Below are 18,341 nucleotides of genomic sequence, written 5' to 3' on the forward strand. Positions count from 1 at the left end.
CTTAAAATATAAACCCGACATTAAATAACAGGTTGTATTGTAGCATATGACATAATTTTGTCGTCAATTTAGCCCCTCATGTCCCTGCCGAATTTGGCATCTTGACAAAGTCACAAGACGTGAGTAAAGTGAAAGCCAGAAATCAGCGCATGTTTTGACGCAGCTATTAGTCGACGAATGGTAGTCACATGATTCTATCTGAGAGACTCTGGGATCATACGAGGGCAATCATTCTGAAGTCTATAGTGGCAAAATCATGAGACGAGGAATTATACATCACCGGCGCCATGATAACCATAGAACTGCGGTAGACCGAACCACCCGTTTTGTCTATACGGTAACTTGTGAACACATCATCGTCGATACAGAGGCTTTAGCTGCTATCATGGCCTGAAATAGGACAATCTGATTACTGTTCAGATTTGATAACTTCATAATGTGTAGCAACATCGACCATGTCGCTATATATTTTAAAGGAAGAATTGAGGCCCATAACCGTATGGTATAAGACCGTCCTTTCTCCATTGAAATACAGGGAATGGTGCGTTCCCCAGGCGCTGTTGGGCTTGGGAATGAGATACCTGATTTTTGGATCTGACAGCGTGATGCGAGAGGCAGAGGAGTTCACGTTGCATTCAAAGCCGGGGGTAGGTCATTAGTTGGCACCGTATCTCGCATTACTGTCTCCGCGCGTCTTGTGTCTCACAGGCGGTTGGCTAAGAAACAGATATAATGCATGATTCTGTGGTCGCTTTTCATCGGCTGGCAGTTGCTGCAGTTGGAGTGTGGAATGGCGCTCCTGGAATCCGGACCGACTCAAATGGGAATATTACGGTGCCTATGCTCATTTCCCACTGGAAAATAATATTGAAGTAGTAGGTTTGTTGAATCAGTTTAATCCTGCTCGAGTAAGTCTTTTAGATAGATTTTTGTTCTCATGTGGTGGAATGCCGATAGATTTATTTGCGGCTAGTTAACTGTGCGATACCTTTCGGTGGCTTGGTTGCACTTTATTTCAGGGGTGCTATCTTGAGTGTAATTAATTTGACTCCTATAGTACCGCTTCGCTATCATGACGTGGATGATTCTAGCTGGCCAATAGACAGCTATATTGATTTGCGGACTCAGGAGAAGATCAGGATCGCCTAAGGATGTACTGTCCAAGGTCGAATGTCGTCATTATCACGTAATGACTTGAGAAACCAAACGACGTTCGTCAAATCCATGGTTTTCATAACCACAACCTAGACTACTTTAAGACGTATATTTAGCTACAAAAGGAAAAGGAAGTAGCACCGTATTTAACACCATGTCATTCTGGACTTCAACTGCGCTGGTAAAACCAGAGCCTCGTTGAATCGCGCGATACCCAGCCAAGCTCAGATTCATACCCAATGCCCTTTCTATCACACGGGCGGGTCCTCGAGTTGAAAGAACAGCTAGAAGGAACAAGGGCCGAAGTTATTAGCTATGGGTCTCGTGATTATGTGCAAAGCATCCAGCGATGGAGTGAGACATGCGAAAAGGAAGCTGTGCGTTGCCACTGTTCTGCGCGAGGGCTGTTTGACGCTTGATGTATAAGACTATTGACTAGGCACTTACAGGGAGCCATAGTCCGGGTTACGTCCACGTCGGAGGTATCGACAGTCATCAATTTCTCCCGAAAGCATCATATCAATTTCGTTGTTGAGAGTGGCGGACATTCCACGACGGGGTCTTCTGCCTCTCATGGCGGAATTGTGATTAGTATGACCACCATGCGAAAGGTACTGACTGACCCAGCATCCAAAACAGTCTGTGTCCAGGGAGGTGCGACCTGGGAGGATGTCAACAACTCAACCACCGCTTTCGGGCTTGCTGTCGTAGGAGCAACTGCCAGTCAGACTGGGGTCGGTGGTTCCACCTTAGGAGGGGGATATGGCTGGCTAACTGGACAGTATGGGCTTACCATCGACCAGCTTATCAGTGTGAAGATGGTTTTAGCAAACGGTACTATAGTGGAGGCATCTGAAACCAGTAACCAGGACTTGTTCTGGGCAGTTCGGGGCGCGGGGCAGGCTTTTGGAGTGGCCACCGAATTTGTCTTTCGTGCCCAGTCGATTCCTTCAACTTTATTTGGAGGAATCATGTTTTTTACTGTGGACAAGCTGCCGAAGATTGTCGAGTTTGCCAACCAGTTCGACAAGAAACAGGAACCTAGAAGTGGGTTCTTCTTTGGATTCAGAGCACATCCCCTTGTACAACATACGGCAATTGTGGCAATTCTCTTCTACAACGGTACTCGCTCCCAGGCCGAACATTTTTTCGCGCCACTTCTGTCTCTCGATGCGGTATTGAATGAGACAGATATGATGTCTTATGCGCATCTCTGTTCTCTGGGTAACATGGAGACAGTACCGGCAGGGCGTAAAACCCAGAGCGGCACCACTGTCGCATTTCCATTGGAGGCTGAGAATGTCAGGGAGATATGGACAACCTTCGACAATATAATAAAATCTTATCCTGAAATGAGAGACAGTACGCTGGCATTCGAACTATTACCATATGCGAACCTTAGACAAGTTGCTCTTGACCAAACAGCCTGTGCTAATCGGGGACCATACTATAATGTGGGTTTGCTATTATGCTGGCGCAACCATGAGCTTGATGTCAAAATGCCTGCCCTGAAGCGGGAGATACTGGCCCATTTCAAACGAGAAGAAGGTGATAGTGATGAAAGCCATGCCGAGGTATACGCTAATTATGCTGGTATGTTTCTTGGATCTTTCGCTCCCCAGTTACATATCCATCATCAGATATAGTATCTAATTTCCGAAGGACACGAGACGCGTCCCAATCAACTGTTTGGCGACAACCTTCCCCGGCTGCTTAAGATGAAGGAAAAGTATGACCCGCATAATGTGTTTCGAAAATGGCATAACCTTCACAATCCCTTGTCGCGTCCGCCGTAGGCGGTTTCTTTGACATTATGCTTAAGATGTACAATGTTTTTTGAAAAGCACCACTTCATCAATAATATCAGAGGTAAATGGGACTGACATGAAAATCGCCATTGCACATTGAGAGAGGCAGTTCTGTTTTGTAAATTAGTGCTACATGTAAAAGGAACCATCGCAAATTGGTATCTTATAAGTACTTTAACTGCTAGTTTAGCGGATATTTCCAGAAATATTAATTAGGAGAAAAGGAATTATATTAACTTTCTAATTAGCTTAGGATAATGCTGAGCTTCACAGGAGCAAGCTGCGGATGAACTATTGTTATTGTAAGATCGATTCTACAGGAATATCTATTATGATACTGCTACATAGAAGACAGTCAGTGCGATGCTTATAAAATCAGACTACAGACATTAAATCAGTCAAGGTCAATCATGACTTCCATATTTTTCAGCCGCGATATTCCTCTTGACCCTCTGCGTCTGTTTATCCAGACCCACCAGCCTATAAACAGCCATCTATGCACTCCGCACATTGTTGTTCCAGCTGGAGGCAATCTCATCCATAATCTGAGAGAATTGGCCAATTAGTGCAGTATTCCTAATTCTATGGAATATACCCTCGGGTCGATCTGCATGGGGTCATTTGAGCAAAGTAGATGTGGCCAGCGGCGCTAGGCATGGGATTGTGCTTGCCGATGATAAAACAAAATCTGACAGTTGTTCGAGATGCCATAGTAATTCAATAAATATTTCTTCCCCCGCGTATAGGTATATTGGCTTTTTCATAAAGTTTCCCTGTTTCCCTGGTGCTAGCGCGTAGCCCAAAAGACTCTTACAATCTCGGACTGATTTGATAGAACGGGCTGAGTTGGAAGGCAAATTCACTGCGACCAACTAACATAATCAAGTCTTTCCAAGGCTCTGTTTTAAGAACTGAGTCGAACTTTAGTGATAATAATACTGGCCACGGCGATTGAAACAGTTGATGTTTTTATCACCGTGACTAACGTGCCTCTTTTTACCGTCTATCTAAAGGAATAGAAACGATTCAGGGGATGGCGTTGAGCGCTTGCCATGGCGCCAGGGGTTATTGAATCCCGAATACCGATGTTTCTTTATCAAAATTTGTTCTAGAACATGCTTCAGGTATTCAAATCCATGCGCCAAGGCTAAAACACTGTTGGCAAAACATGGACGATCAGTAGAAGTTCCCGTCAGCAATATAGTATAGACCCATCCTTAGTGGCTGTTTGCAGGCACGGGATTTGCATAGTACCGATATTTGCGGTCTGTCATCTTAGTTTAAAGCTGTATCAGGGTTTAACTCCCCTGGCTCAGGACAATGGTCATCGTCGGGCCGCTCGCTGTAAGATGCACTTATTCGCCCAATATTTATGACTGGTTCCAATACTCTGGCGGTTGTGGTCTAATGAACCCTATCTAGGAAATAAGATATTATTAGCACACTATAGAAGGGCTGCAGTAATTCTTGAAACATTCTGAAGCACAGAGGAATGTTGTTCCGATTAATGAGGAGCTAGATATCCGTGGTTTCGTTGACAGTCTAGATGTCACGAAATTCTACGACGTACACCAATTTCTACATCTCTGTTGGAAGAATGTAACATTTATCTGTTCGTTCAGCAACAAGTCCAGTATTGCGTACTCGAATTTTCTTTGCCATCATACGCTCACATATCCTCGGGGTAGGGCAGTGGTAAAGGAAATGAAGGAAAATGGACAAAAAACTATTTGATCGGACGTATGAGATAGTGCAGAATGCACAAGATACCTTGTAAGCGACGCAATAGTAATGGAGGGTTAGTTCTCGAGTTATGGATTCCCTGGAAACTAGGTAATCCGAGTCTTACAGGTATCCCTAGGACTCCCAAATTGGATATTTACATGAACCATGGCAACCTAGTATCATAGTGATCCTGAATACGAGACTCCTAGATTTTGGGTATTCTCGGAACCATTTAAAAATTACCAATAGCCAAGACTGCCGGTCGTCTCACTCAGCTAGAACCAAGATGAGGCACTTATAAATCCGCATAGCGAGGCTAAGCATATGGTTAGAGCTTCCCTGCGACTATAAAACACCTGTCAAAAATACTACACTTAAGTAATCTTCTATGAAGTTAAAAAAGTTTTGGACGAAGGAGCGAATGAGGCTGTATCATGTCCCAAATAAAAATCCCTCGTATTCGCATTCGCATTCGCATTTATGTGGAGATATTGACTATAAATGCAAATAACCCATAACAAATGAAAATGAATGTACAGAGTCGTATACTGATTTGTCTGCTAAGTGGGTATAATAATCTATTAGAGAATAATGCATTGCTATATATAGACTGCTAAGAGACATTATACGTACAAATTAAATCTACTAGACAGATTAGTATTTTAGTCTAGTAGCAGAGAGCAGAGGTCTCTGGTTTAAAACCAGTGCTGTAGATGGTTCTATTGGCAGAATGTATATAGTACAGACGATTGTTCTGTATTTGCTGAATTGGCTTCTTTACATGTACCTAGAATCAGAATGAGAGTGAGAATGAGGCCGTAACAGACCCTACTCATATTGGAGTACATACGCCATGTAGGTCTTTCTATTCTACCTCAATGGAATAAGTACTCGGTGCGTACCCAGTGGCATGCAGGAAGTGGCCCGAAGATCCGGGATTCCCGGATTCATTTGTAAAAGCGGCCCGCCACAACCTGATGTAATTTCTAATCAACATAAAGCTGCTCTATTATAAATGAAGCGATCTCAACACGATCACTATGATTCAGGGGAAAGGGGGCAGAAGAACACTATATCAGCTACATGTACGTAGCCTACTAAGGACCGTATTTGATAGTATCTATGATACCTCGAATGTTATCTGAAGATCGCCCCTCTTTTTCTATTGATCCTCAAGGAAAAATACCCCGCAGTGTGCCCAGGCGCTAGGCGCTCGGGTCCATATATTTCCACATCAATAAATAGCAAAGCCTATTAGTATTCCTCTTTGTCAAATCAGTAAACTCGCGGGATATTAAACACTCCCAATTTGCCTGTCCTTTTGTTGTCAAACTACTTCCAATCACTTTCAGCATCAATCTATACCAGCACGAACATCGCCGTGCCTACAATTGATCGTGGATTGCCATTTTATAATCTGCACCCTTAGCCAACATGGTTTCTACAATCATCCACTCAGTGCTATTATTCGACGGCCAATCCGTCCACCAAGATGCCACCGTCACCTTCGACTCCTCAACAGGCCAGATAACCTCAGTCTCCAGAGATAAGCCGCCATTTACTGAAGGAGCCACTGTGATCGATGGGAGAGGCCATACGTTACTCCCGGGATTGATAGATTCTCATATGCACGCTTTTTACCATGGACTGCCCCCAGATGCCCCAGAGGAGATCATCCTGCAACAACCGATCAAGGCTGGAGTCACCACTGTATGCGACATGCATTGTGACGCGGCATGTGTGGAGAGACGACGGGCTCAGATTGCCGATGACCTTAAACAGGCACATGCTGGAAGCGGGCGAGTGTTCGTGTCCGATTTGAAGACCAGCCTTCTTGGCGCGACTATTAAAGGGGGATGGCCAATTCCAGTTGTGCTGGGTCATAATCCTACAGATGAGGTCAGTATCCTTCCTATTTTCTCAACAGACATCCACACTCTTTGCAACCATTCTCTACTCTCTCCGGCTAACATTCACAAAGCTCAAAGAGTACGTCAAAAGTTGGCCAAATGTGACGGAAGATAATGCAGAAGAATTCATAAAAGACCACAAGGCACGCGGGGCGGACTACATCAAACTGATGCAGGAGAACTGTCATTCTTTAGGGGTACCAACAGATTCGATCCCCTCGGCATCTCTGTCCCTCCAAACAGCCATCGTTAAAGCTGCTCATGCTGAAAATTTCACCGTTGTTGCACACGCAACATCCCTCGATGGCACGGAGCTCGTGCTAAAAGCCGGGACGGACGGGCTGGCACACACATTCGTGGACCAGCCACCGACGCAGAGCGTGATCGATCTGTACAATAAGACGAACGCATTCGTTATTCCGACATTTGTGGTACTAAGTAGTGGGTCAGGTGAAAACCAAGACCTGCGAGACAAATTCGCCGACATCGCCCACACGCGAGGGTTGATCGACGCAAGCAGCAAGCAGACCAAGAGAGACTTCCTCGGCACAGGCTCGAGTAGATGTACCGTTGAGTATGCGTACGAGACTATCCGTCGTCTGAAGGTCGAGGGTATCGATATCCTCGCTGGAACTGACTCGATCGTCGGTCTCGCTGGCACCGCCCTGGGCGCGAGTCTGTGGATGGAACTGGAGCTGTTTGTGCAGAAATGTGGGTTCACTATCCCCGAGGCACTGCGTTCTGCAACATACTTGCCGGCGAAACGGCTTGGGTTTGACGACCGTGGTGTCGTCGCCCCGGGAAAGAGAGCGGATTTGGTGCTCGTGAGGGGTGATGTCACGCAGAAGCTGCAGAGTCTCTGGGAGGGAGAGGGTATTGTCGGAGTATGGAAACTGGGATTTAAAGCTGGTTAATAATGATATATTATTTATCTTCTTGTACTTTCTATATATATTCCTTTCAATAAAGTAGATCCTTCATGGAATTGAGTGGGGAATTGAATACTCTACTAAACAACACAATATACAGCCAGATTAGTATACAGGTATGAACATTACACCATATATCAATTTTTAGATGTTCTGACAATGATTGGCTAACTTTGTATTGTTGTCTGGAACATAGGATAGTGGATAATAAAGGCCCATAATGTAGTTATATATAAGCATGGTTTTCCCACGAATAGACAAAGATATATGATAGTGATATAAAATTGGTTAGTGTTCTAGACTCTCCTTAATGACCGTCTCTACCGAGTCATATTCAAATCTTTTGAACACCTCAGAAACTGTAGATTTCTGTCTTTAATGCCTTAGTATTATAGTCCAATGCGAAGAATCTTATCACGGAAGTATTATACGCTTATAATGACAGTTATGTGACTTACCATGAGGACCTTGGGTGATATGCACAAGCTGTTTAACCACTGTCTTGTCCCAAAAACGAGAAATCAAGTCAAACCTCTTTTAACTTATATCGAAATGGTACGTGCTGAGTGGACAAAACCTACACTCTGATGCCTCTTTGCGGAGGGCACCGCAAACCCTATCAGTTATCGCTGGCAATGCATATCTCTACAGCAAACAGCTCCGCTCTCGAGAGCCAGTGGACTCAGCCATGTATCGCATAGCTGGTGGTCGTGTCATGTATACTATCACGTAGCTACAAGGAGAAAGTCAATACTAATAATAAACAGATGGATATGAAGACAACAAGATCTCCGCGATTGCTAATACATCCACTGCATCCTAACTAAGAATCGGGATCACTGTTGCTTTGATATTCATCGATTCAATTTTACACTTGAAATTCTTTTTGGTTGTATGCATATCCGCTAAGTTTAAGGATGCATAGCAATGAAACTTCATAAACTTCCCTCTAATTTGATGTTTACCTACCAAAAAGGGTCAGTCACAAGCTAACATCGCCTATGATGATACCACGCAGCAGCAGTGGCAGTATAGATCTAACTTGTTAATAGACCACATGTTCTGCCTCGGTTTTCCACTTGTCCGCGGTATACGGAGTAATTTCTGTTAATAGGACGTTGCAGATAGTGAATTTTAAAATATAGATATATATATTTTTTTTGCGATTTTTTATTTTTATTTCCATTTTTTATTTTTGGATGATTGGATTTGCCCTACTTCAGATGCACTACTTAAACAGTGTAAATGTCGACCTATCGGGAGTCAAGCCCTTCCAACCGGTTTCCCCAACTCTATACCCCAGAATTGTATGATCTACTTATTTACTTTGTAACCATGGAATACGCAAATTATGGAGAAGACCGTCGTCACTCCGCCTCTTGCATAGGTTGGGAACCAAGGCCGATGAGGTAATGCGGGGGTGATGGAGTATTAAAACAGTGGCTGCTTTCCCGCGGTCTAGAAACCTTTTCATATGCATATTTTTTGAACGGTTGCTTCATCAGACGATTCCTAACTATGATGGATTATGACAGCTCTCTCTACCTTAAAGAAATCTGATTGGATACTTACAATGAATTTGTGACATTTGGATTCAGTTCTACATAAGTTTGTTGGGGACTAGTTGACCTATAAGAATGGTCCCTGGATGTCCTTCAGGATTCTGTTTTCATGGTAGAGATCCCTTTACTAATTTAGTCAAAATATCCACGGACTTGTAACGCTCAATTTGCCCTAGACTGGAACAGTTACTCGTAACCCAAGTAACAACTATGCCTGGCTTAATGGCAGGGGGATATCATCTCTCGCTGCCACCTTCCATTTAATCAAGAATGTGGACATGCCAGGACGCAACATTCAATTCTGGACCGACATGGCGAATTCGGAGGAGAAAGAAAACGCAGCGGAAATGTGAAGGATGTCTATATCCTCCCTGGATGCCTTCCATACTTTTATGACAAGTGCAGGGGCATACTCTCCCTTGTTCCGAGTTCCTAAGACCCAGACAAATCGCTCTTCCAGAAGATCCAGGATTTTGACACTGAGATCCCAAAGCCTCTTGCGGCCGCCAAAACGGGGCTGCTGAAACAGGGACCTGAATTCCCGGAGAGGATTGATCATACCGATGTCTCTCCTGGGCCGTATAGTCTGGAGCTCATCAAGGTCATGATAGAAAGTGAATATGCCCTGGATAGACGCAGTATCGAGGATTTTTTTTCGAGAATCCTTTTTCAAGACTAATTTCTGGGCTCTCTGGTCCACAACGTGAGTGTCACCGTGTTGTTCGAGACACCGAGGATTATGATGCTCATAGAAATAGTTTTATGCTCCAGCCGTCGCACAGTGTCATTGAGTTCCGGAGGTGTCTTCGCAAACACCTGGCGGATATTCATACTCTGAACAACGTGAGGTCGCTGGGCCGAACCCAGTATACTCTGTATCAGTTCATTATTTAAACTGGTTGAAAGGAGAAGCCGTCGACTTCCGATTTGGTATGAGAGTTATGGACCTGCAAATGGTTTCTGGAAAATAGTCGCAAGGCGGCCTCAGTGCTGTATCCAAGGTCCTTAAACAGGATGAGAAACAAGTAAAAGCCCTGGACATTGTTACCGACAATATTGTTATTGCTTCCGCTGACTCCACTAATTCCGGCCATCGACTGGGGTCAAATACAGAGCCACCCAAGGTTGTGTCAGGACAAAAGCTTGTACCTGAGGACTGCAGCTTTTCCACAATCTGGCACACAAGTTCCTTAGTTTCAGCTCCCCCGGAAAATACAGTTACAACAACGAAAAGACTATGATGGTGACGTTCACTGTGACCCTTCATGACTCTGAATTCATCCACCATTATCACTGATCCACGTTGCACCTGGGACAGGTGCACTTCTTTCCTTCTCCGACAGCAACTGGCTACTCATCATCAGCGTGTGACATCAGCCCGTCCGTTCCAACCAGCCACCAGATACCCATGTTATCTGAGGATATGGATTGCGTTTGGACCGCGTGGGAATCTCCGGTGACAAGCCAATGATCAAATGCACAGGGAAAGAAATCATGATGGCAGACCTCTCTCATTGCAACTTCCCCGTTGGCAGTCTCCTCCGAGGACCACGACTATCCCATGCTATCTCCCTCTAGCAACATCGGCGATCATGCGAAGGAACCCCCTCGATCGGCCCGAGGTCATCCTGTCTTCGACCGCTAACCTTGCCGTCGTTGGGCAGTTCGCGGAGATTCCCCAAACTACGACTCTCAATATAGAGTACGGCGCGTGCGGCGCTCAGTTGGCTGTCTATAAGCTGACGGGGCTGCATAAGCGACTGCAGATGCTTAAGAGGTATCTCCTTATGACTGTTTTCGATTGGTTGGCAGGTCGTTGAGTCTGAGCTAACCTACTGTGAGCGGAAGGCTTTTGGTCCTTAATTTGATAAGCCGGACAGTTTTTTTGGCCTTAATTTTTGGTTGAACTGTGTCAAGAATATTGTTTCTGTCAACCGGAAGGAAAATGCCTCACGTTACGGGGTACGTGCCATGCACTTAGTATTGAAATTGGCTCAAAAAGTGTCACTTTTGACTCGCAACGCAATTCACCATATCTGATATCTGAGCACGGATATGGCGGCGAAGCCGAGCTCGGCAGATTTACAGAAGCCAGAGGTCTTTTAATTTACATGCAAAATGCGCAGTTTACATGGACAGTGACCTTACGTTTATTCTTCATTTGATATACTTTAAGCATTTATAGTCTTTATTATTTCAACCTTCGTGTTCAACTAAACCTTCTCCATATCGTGTGCAACAGGCTCGGCAGCAGCCTCATCATTGATATCCTGTGATTGTTTATTTCGACGCCAACGAATCATTCCACCCAGACGACTCATGCCTCGATTTAAAGGTCGATACGCAGAAAGAACAGGCCTCCCCAAAAACCTGGCTGCAGCGGCAAACCATCTATCCGGAAATATGCGAACACAAATCGCCCACGGCCAGGATAGCGCTGCTACCAGAATACAAATCACCCACTGCACCCCATTGATAGGAACAATGCTGAAGGCTGTCTTCCCGACAAACGCAATCAGGATCTGACAACCGATCATGATACAGTTGATGACGATAAAAAAGTAGTTGCGGTGCAGTCCGGTGAAAATGTTGAATTTGTTGTCGAGTCGACGGTTGTTGAATTCGTTGAAGATTTGCATCCATACGAATGTGTTGAAGACGATAGATCGTCTTTCGATATCAGGATAGTCCAGAAATCCGGGCCCTTTGACAAAGTGGAGGATCAAGGTCACTGTGAGTTGGAATATGGCCTGTCCAATGATCATTTTCCACATCGTGATGGAGATCAAAGGCGCGCCGCCTTTGGGTGGTTTGCGGTCTAGGATTTGCTCTGTCGGAGGGTCCGTTGCCAGGGCGAGGGCAGCTAATGAATCCCTGTGGAGTTTAGTAAATGCCATACATTAAATATAGTGGAATATCTTACATGATCAGGTTGATCCAGAGCAGCTGAACAGCCGTCAACACAGATCTCATCTCCGAATCCGAGACAGACGAAATAAAGGTCAGGAACACCGCAGTAATATTGACGGTGATCTGGAACTGCAGAAATTTGCGTACTGCATCGTTCACTGCTCGTCCCCACATCAACGCCGTCAATATAGAAGCAAAATTGTCGTCCATCAGCACAATTGCTGAAGCCTCTTTTGCCACCTCAGTCCCGGCAATGCCCATCGAAAATCCAATGTTGGCAGCCTTCAGCGCCGGGCCATCGTTCGTGCCATCACCCGTGACGGCAACAATCTCACCCATTTCTCTCAGCTTGGTAACGAGGATCCGTTTGTCTTCTGGTGAGGACCGTGCAAGGACCTGAAGATTCGGCAGAATTTGGTTAAATTGTTCATCTGATAAGGTACGGAAATGAGGACCTTCCATGACCACGCCGTTGGTGTAGATCCCACAGTCGGTTGCAATAGCTTTAGCTGTGACCATATTGTCCCCGGTGACCATGCGAACAGTCACGCCAGCATGATGACACTTGGCTACAGCTTCGGGCACGCCAGGACGAATAGGGTCTTGTATGCCAACCACGCCTAGGAAAACCATGTCCTTGAGCAGTAGTCCGGGATCGACCGCTGCGGGATCGTCGGCAGAGATACCATTCTGTGGAGGCCAGACGGAGAAATCTCGATAAACCAAGGAAAGCGTACGGAGGGATTGTTTTGCATAGGTCAAAATGGTGTCTTCCAGCTGTTGCCGCTCATGTATATCGAGATACTCAACACCAGAGGGCTTCCAGATAGCCGAGCTGTACCCAAGCAGGATTTCCGAGGCACCCTTCACAAGGAACCGATGGGTGCCGTTAGGAAGTCGCATGACAACACCCATGCATTTGCGACTCGAGTCGAAAGGCATCAGTTGTACCACTTTCGCATTGGCGCGTTCCTCCGCTAACGATCTCATCCCAAGCACGTCGCGAGCGAACCCTAAAAGAGCCGTTTCGGTCTTAGAGCCAACGAAGCCGGCAACCCCGTTATCCTCGCCTTCGAATGCCGTCGAGTTGATGGCTATCGATTCAATCAGAAGGCGCTTATACTCGCATGTCATCTCCGTTGCGAACGAATTGGATCGTTGCTCGGTACCCGTCTCGTTCTTGTCGTCAAATCTCTGGCCTCCAAAAACTCCAGTGACCACGGCCATTCGGTTCTGAGTCAAAGTCCCCGTTTTATCGGAGCATACAGTTGTTGCGTTTCCCATTGTTTCACAGGACTTTAACACCCGAACCAGATTGTTAAGCTTGACCATGCGAGTAGTGGCAAATGCAAGTGCTAGTGTAACAGCGAGTGGTAAGCCTTCTGGGACAGCAACGACAATGACCGTGATAGCAACAATCAAAATATCCGTAAACTGAGATGCCTTTTTCGCGCTGCTTCGAGGATTATTTGACAAGGTACCAAGGAATCGGAAGAGCAGGACAAAAAATAATAGAATAGCAGCACTACTACCTAGTTTTGCGATGGCTCCGGCTAACTTGTCGAGTTTCTTTTGCAAAGGCGTGGGCTCCATGTCCTGTCGCATTGCCATGAGAATCTTACCATAGCTCGAGTTCACGCCGACTGAAGTGACAAGACATGTCCCAACACCTTGAAGGATCTTACTCCCGGAGATAATAAAAGGGTCCATATCTTGAAGTTTATTGTGGCCCTGCTCTAACAGAGCCATCACGCGTTCTGCACCGGTCTTTTTCAACTGATCCGACTCGCCAGTAGCTGAAGACTCGTCGCATCTCACATTGTGGCCGTCGATGAAAATTCCATCAGCCGGCATGATATCTCCGGGTTCTAAGTGCAGCACATCACCAACGAGCACATCGTACACGGAGATTCGAACTGTTTTCCCAGAACGAATAACTGTCACCTCACGATCCTCCTTCTTTGCATTCAACCTGACAAAGGCTCGCTCCTTTTGGTAGTCATTGAGCGAGCCAACGAGAACCACTATAATGATAGCGATAAATATCGCGCAGCCCTCAATCCAATCCACAGGCATGGGCTCACCAAGTTCATGACGAACTCCAAAGGTTTCGTAAAGCCCCAGTGCTAGAGATATCGCAGCTGCCACGGTCAAGAGATGTAGGACCTTATCGTTGTATGCCATCCATACCAACTTCCACAACGGAGTTGCTTTCTTCTCCGGAAGGACGTTCTTATTGTACACGCGGATCCGATCAGCATAGAATTCCGAGAACCGGCTCGCTGCTGACGAATCGTGGATAGAGATTGTCGTCTCATCAGCACCGAGACCTGACGTGGCATCGGTATGCAGACCCTTGACTAATCCAGGAAGCCCACCGAGGGCAACAAACGCAGACAAGGACTTCGGGTTTAACAGCTTATTGAGTTGACCTGGGGAAAAGTCAAACGGGTTGTTATCGACATAGAAGTCTTTCTCGTTGCCTGGATCCGGTCGAAGAGCGTCCTCTTGTTCTTTCGTAGAGAATATACTTGATCCGGATGCCGAGCTCACGGAACACTTTCGTTTCTCGTCTGGTAATTCTAGGTGCGAGCTTCCGGGTGCCATCGTGCTGCCGCTCATGGTCCGTTCTCGACCTGTATATTGGCTATCGACTGCTGTTAGGTTGCTGGATGACCTCTGTCGTGTGCATACTCCTAAGGATATCGTCTCATCTTGACCATCTGAGCCAGGGGCGGGGACGATTAGCTGCTGGAGGCTGTCAGACCCAAAGAACAAGACGAGAGAGAGTATAAGCCTACCGGAGCTTGAACCGTGATTTCAGGGATTGAACCTTGGCCAGCAGGTGGTTGGTAGCTCTCATCAGATACCATTTTGCTTTGACTGAATTAAACAATCATCTTCATATGGATAAATAATAGTATCACGAAATGATACAACCAACCCCTCTGAATTTGTACTAGAGTCCAATACCCTTCCAAACGAGCAAAAAGCCCCTGCACGGGACAAAGCGCCGTGGTGGCCGCTGCACAGCCCCCTTGGGTACGTCTGTACCGGAAAAGCCGTCCATCCCAAGAGCCATGAGCGGAGTGCCAAGATCTCTCAAACGTCGCTGGACGCGAAGCCAAGAGGCCGGTAATACCGACGAGCCTATCTTTTATTGTAATTATGATAGCCATGTGGTTTGCAGGGGATCCATCCCATAATGTGAGACGTCGTGGGGATCGTTTTGCAATGGAAATGGAGTCCCTGTATCAGGGTAACGGAGTGCATGAAGACCATGTCTCGGTAGCGTATTTCCGCTGATAAAAGCACTACCGTCTCTCTGACGCTGTCTTGAACTTGTAAAGAGCTTACGTCGCCCGTGCCGTAAAACTCCAAGAGTTGCATCGCCACTTCTATTGTGGGTCTCTAAGATAGGGTTTAATATTTCCCGCAGACAATAGCAATGACCCTTTGGAGGTTGTAATTGACGCGTCCCGCTTCATTGCCATCAGTTTGAGCATGGACACAATGCCAATGAAATATGATTCTGCCGAGGCTGAGTTGTTTGTTGACCGACCAGAGACAGTGACCATTTATGTGGAGATCTGTCTGTTAGTTTTTGGATGCTGACATTAAGACCTTAGAAACGTTATCTCAACAGTTTACGAGATTTCCCTCTTTAGGTCACTCCTCGCCTATGTACAGTGCGATTCAGCCATGAATGACAATTATACCGGCAGTTTCGGTCGTTTTGCTAGACGGATGGTGGCTTAGTGATCTACACATCTCCACACGTGAATTAACATGGACAGCAGTGATATTGCAGCTGCTTATAACTTCCCTACTACGTAATACCTCTTTGCTGTTGCCTCAAGAAAATCGATATATCGGGTACCAGATTGTAGCCTTCTTCTCAAGTCACCCAAGAGTTAATCTACCTTCCCTGCCAATACAGAGCACTGTTTGGATGTGTGGATGAGCTCTTATCGAACCCAAGTTGGGGCGATCTTGCTCACTCGTATTGATTCCCTACATTTCCTATTTTCGTAGGATGGGCTCAGTGCGAGCTATCAAATGTTGGTTCTATCATATTAGCACCTATAGCATTTCCCATACGTATTCTAGCACCTGATAGAACTACCATGACCTTACACTTCGCCTGGCCTATTTTATCGTCAGCAAAGAATGCTCACTTGGCAATGTATCTCATTGTCTCGAATATCTCTGTCATGTCAATTCAGAGATGGTATCGGAAGAAGAACAAAATTGTTCTTTAACTACTATTCAGTCAATTTGGTGTGGTGTATTCGGCCTGCCTTCTTGGCTTGGTCATGGCATCTCCGACTTCAAGTCTCTTATGGTCACTCTTCTTGGGTCTCGTGCACTACGGTTAGGGAGGGCTTGAACGATGAAAAAGTTGGAGAAGGACTTTCCGAACCATCAAACTCTCCATAGTAACTATGCTTCTAAATGGTTCCGAGGAACACGAATTATAGGTTAAAATTTGGTGGTGTGATATCGTACAGGGTGTTAAACCACAAGCATAAAATGTGCAGATGCTGATCCACAGCGACTGAGCATTTAAATTGCTAGTGTAAAATATATAATCCGAACGTAGGTATAGCTTGGACATGGAATTTTGTTGACTAATATCTCTTTGGTTCTGGACTGTCTCTTTTAGTCATCCACTAGCTGCTCATCCGCACGGATTCTAGTAGTCACTCTCGCTGCGCCCTGCAGCATAGGCCACCTGTACGATAATCAAATGATTTAATTAGTATTATATCGCAACTAAAAGTTCTTGAAGTTTGGTAAAATGTTCGGTGTCATTCTCTACAGTTTCTAAGCCTATTCTAAATGCTAATATTAAGTGATGGCTTGCATATAGGTAATGAGGGATATTCCTCTTAAATGTGAATCCCTAATGTATATAGCTAATATATAGTAAAATGTACAATAATTCTTGTCATATAATAGAGCTTTCAGATATAGATATTTGCGAGGTGTATACCCTAGATATCCTCGGAGGATACTTTATAGTTTGGATTCTAAGGCTACATTATCCTAGACTGTTAAGGTTCAAAACCAACTCCAGCGAGGTTGGGATAGATGAGATTATTAAATGAGATATATATTCCCATGGAGGTGGCATGCGGTAGTTTTGTCTGGACTATATTATAGATCACACCATTTCCCCTCCATGGTTGAAACTTGACAGAGAGCCCTGCTAAATAATGTATTGTCTGTCTTTCTCATAAGGTACCTAACTGATATTCATATGCATAAGGAAGCCAATCATCTTCGTTAACACTATCAGTAACGTACCGCTCTGCGCGCGTGCACTCTTTTAGGGTGGGGTTTCCCTGAATCCTACTCCGTAAATCGTGTGGAGCGGAGGAAGGGCAGAGCCAGCTGTCAGTGCGGGGCGGGCCGTGGAATCCAAGCTAGAATTAAAAAATATGGAACTAACTTTGTAACTAGGAGAGAATCACTATAGTAGATAGCACTTATGGTTGTTCGGGTTTTCGAATATGTAGAGCATAATTTATAGCATTTCAATTTAGGAAAATAGTAAAAATGACGGTCGACTCCTCTCTTCGGAGGGGTTGGGCTGCAGGCTGAGACTGAGCAGAATCATACTATCTCCTGATGCCTACCATCTGAGGGGTGTGTTGTCTGTGCGAGAGCCCTATAACCAATTATATAATATGCTCAGTGGGTTTATAGTGGGGTCATGCTATCTTTTGTCTAATTTATGAAGATTGACAAACTAGTGCATAAAAAGCACGTCTGGGCACAGGCCTATATCAGCTGTTACTAAGGAATTGATAGGTAGCTAGTTCCACTTAGGTGCTGATCAGGAAATTAGTACTCCGTAGCGTCATATAAGAAAATATGCCGGAGTCCTGAGTGGCCTAAATATTAGCCAAAAGCCCATATTACATCTCTTTTCCTATATTTTTGGAACATCTGTAAATATAGGAATAAGGATAAATATACTATTGCACTTTTAGAGCTGTCCCATTTAATATATAATGTCTTTCCTATTGACTATCTTCACCTCCAACAACCCCGCTAATGTATGTAAATGCATGTATTCTTCTTGACAAACTGCCCAAGAGTAGCAACTTCTAATACAATCCCAATACCTTAGTAGGTGGTCTAGGTGGGGTAGATTTAAGTATTCGAAATTTCACCACAATATGGCCCATTTCCTCGCTTTCAAAGCAAAAGAGTCTACCAACCCCGTCAGTTAATCTATAATTCCATTTACAGTCGATCCAGGGGATATAAGATTCCCATCCCTGGAGATATTGGCGTGCGCCCTGAAGTCACTGCATCGAAGTAGCTGGAACA

General features: G+C 45.2%; 4 protein-coding genes across 4 annotated transcripts; 2 read left to right on the plus strand and 2 right to left on the minus strand.

Annotated features, from left to right (window-relative positions):
• Positions 1 to 1,394: 1,394 nt before the first annotated feature.
• ATNIH1004_011491 (uncharacterized protein) lies at positions 1,395 to 2,951 on the plus strand (the record flags this gene model as incomplete). Its single annotated transcript, XM_033576053.1, has 4 exons — positions 1,395 to 1,532; positions 1,605 to 1,889; positions 1,938 to 2,748; positions 2,818 to 2,951. 4 exons carry the CDS (start codon positions 1,395 to 1,397, stop codon positions 2,949 to 2,951), a joined length of 1,368 nt encoding a protein of 455 aa, XP_033421908.1.
• Positions 2,952 to 6,122: 3,171 nt separating this feature from the next.
• On the plus strand, positions 6,123 to 7,512 carry ATNIH1004_011492 (amidohydrolase family protein; the record flags this gene model as incomplete). The annotated part of the gene is made up of 2 exons (XM_033576054.1): positions 6,123 to 6,587; positions 6,670 to 7,512. 2 exons carry the CDS (start codon positions 6,123 to 6,125, stop codon positions 7,510 to 7,512), a joined length of 1,308 nt encoding a protein of 435 aa, XP_033421909.1.
• A 1,872-nt stretch (positions 7,513 to 9,384) lies between these two features.
• ATNIH1004_011493 (uncharacterized protein) lies at positions 9,385 to 9,920 on the minus strand (the record flags this gene model as incomplete). The annotated part of the gene is made up of 2 exons (XM_033576055.1): positions 9,385 to 9,714; positions 9,804 to 9,920. 2 exons carry the CDS (start codon positions 9,918 to 9,920, stop codon positions 9,385 to 9,387), a joined length of 447 nt encoding a protein of 148 aa, XP_033421910.1.
• A 1,382-nt stretch (positions 9,921 to 11,302) lies between these two features.
• PMC1_2 (plasma membrane calcium) lies at positions 11,303 to 14,872 on the minus strand (the record flags this gene model as incomplete). Its single annotated transcript, XM_033576056.1, has 3 exons — positions 11,303 to 11,963; positions 12,013 to 14,750; positions 14,801 to 14,872. 3 exons carry the CDS (start codon positions 14,870 to 14,872, stop codon positions 11,303 to 11,305), a joined length of 3,471 nt encoding a protein of 1,156 aa, XP_033421911.1.
• Positions 14,873 to 18,341: the final 3,469 nt, after the last annotated feature.

Source organism: Aspergillus tanneri, assembly GCF_003426965.1.
Source record: "Aspergillus tanneri strain NIH1004 chromosome Unknown AapTan_8_pilon_pilon_pilon, whole genome shotgun sequence".
Classification (NCBI taxonomy): Eukaryota; Fungi; Ascomycota; class Eurotiomycetes; order Eurotiales; family Aspergillaceae; genus Aspergillus; species Aspergillus tanneri.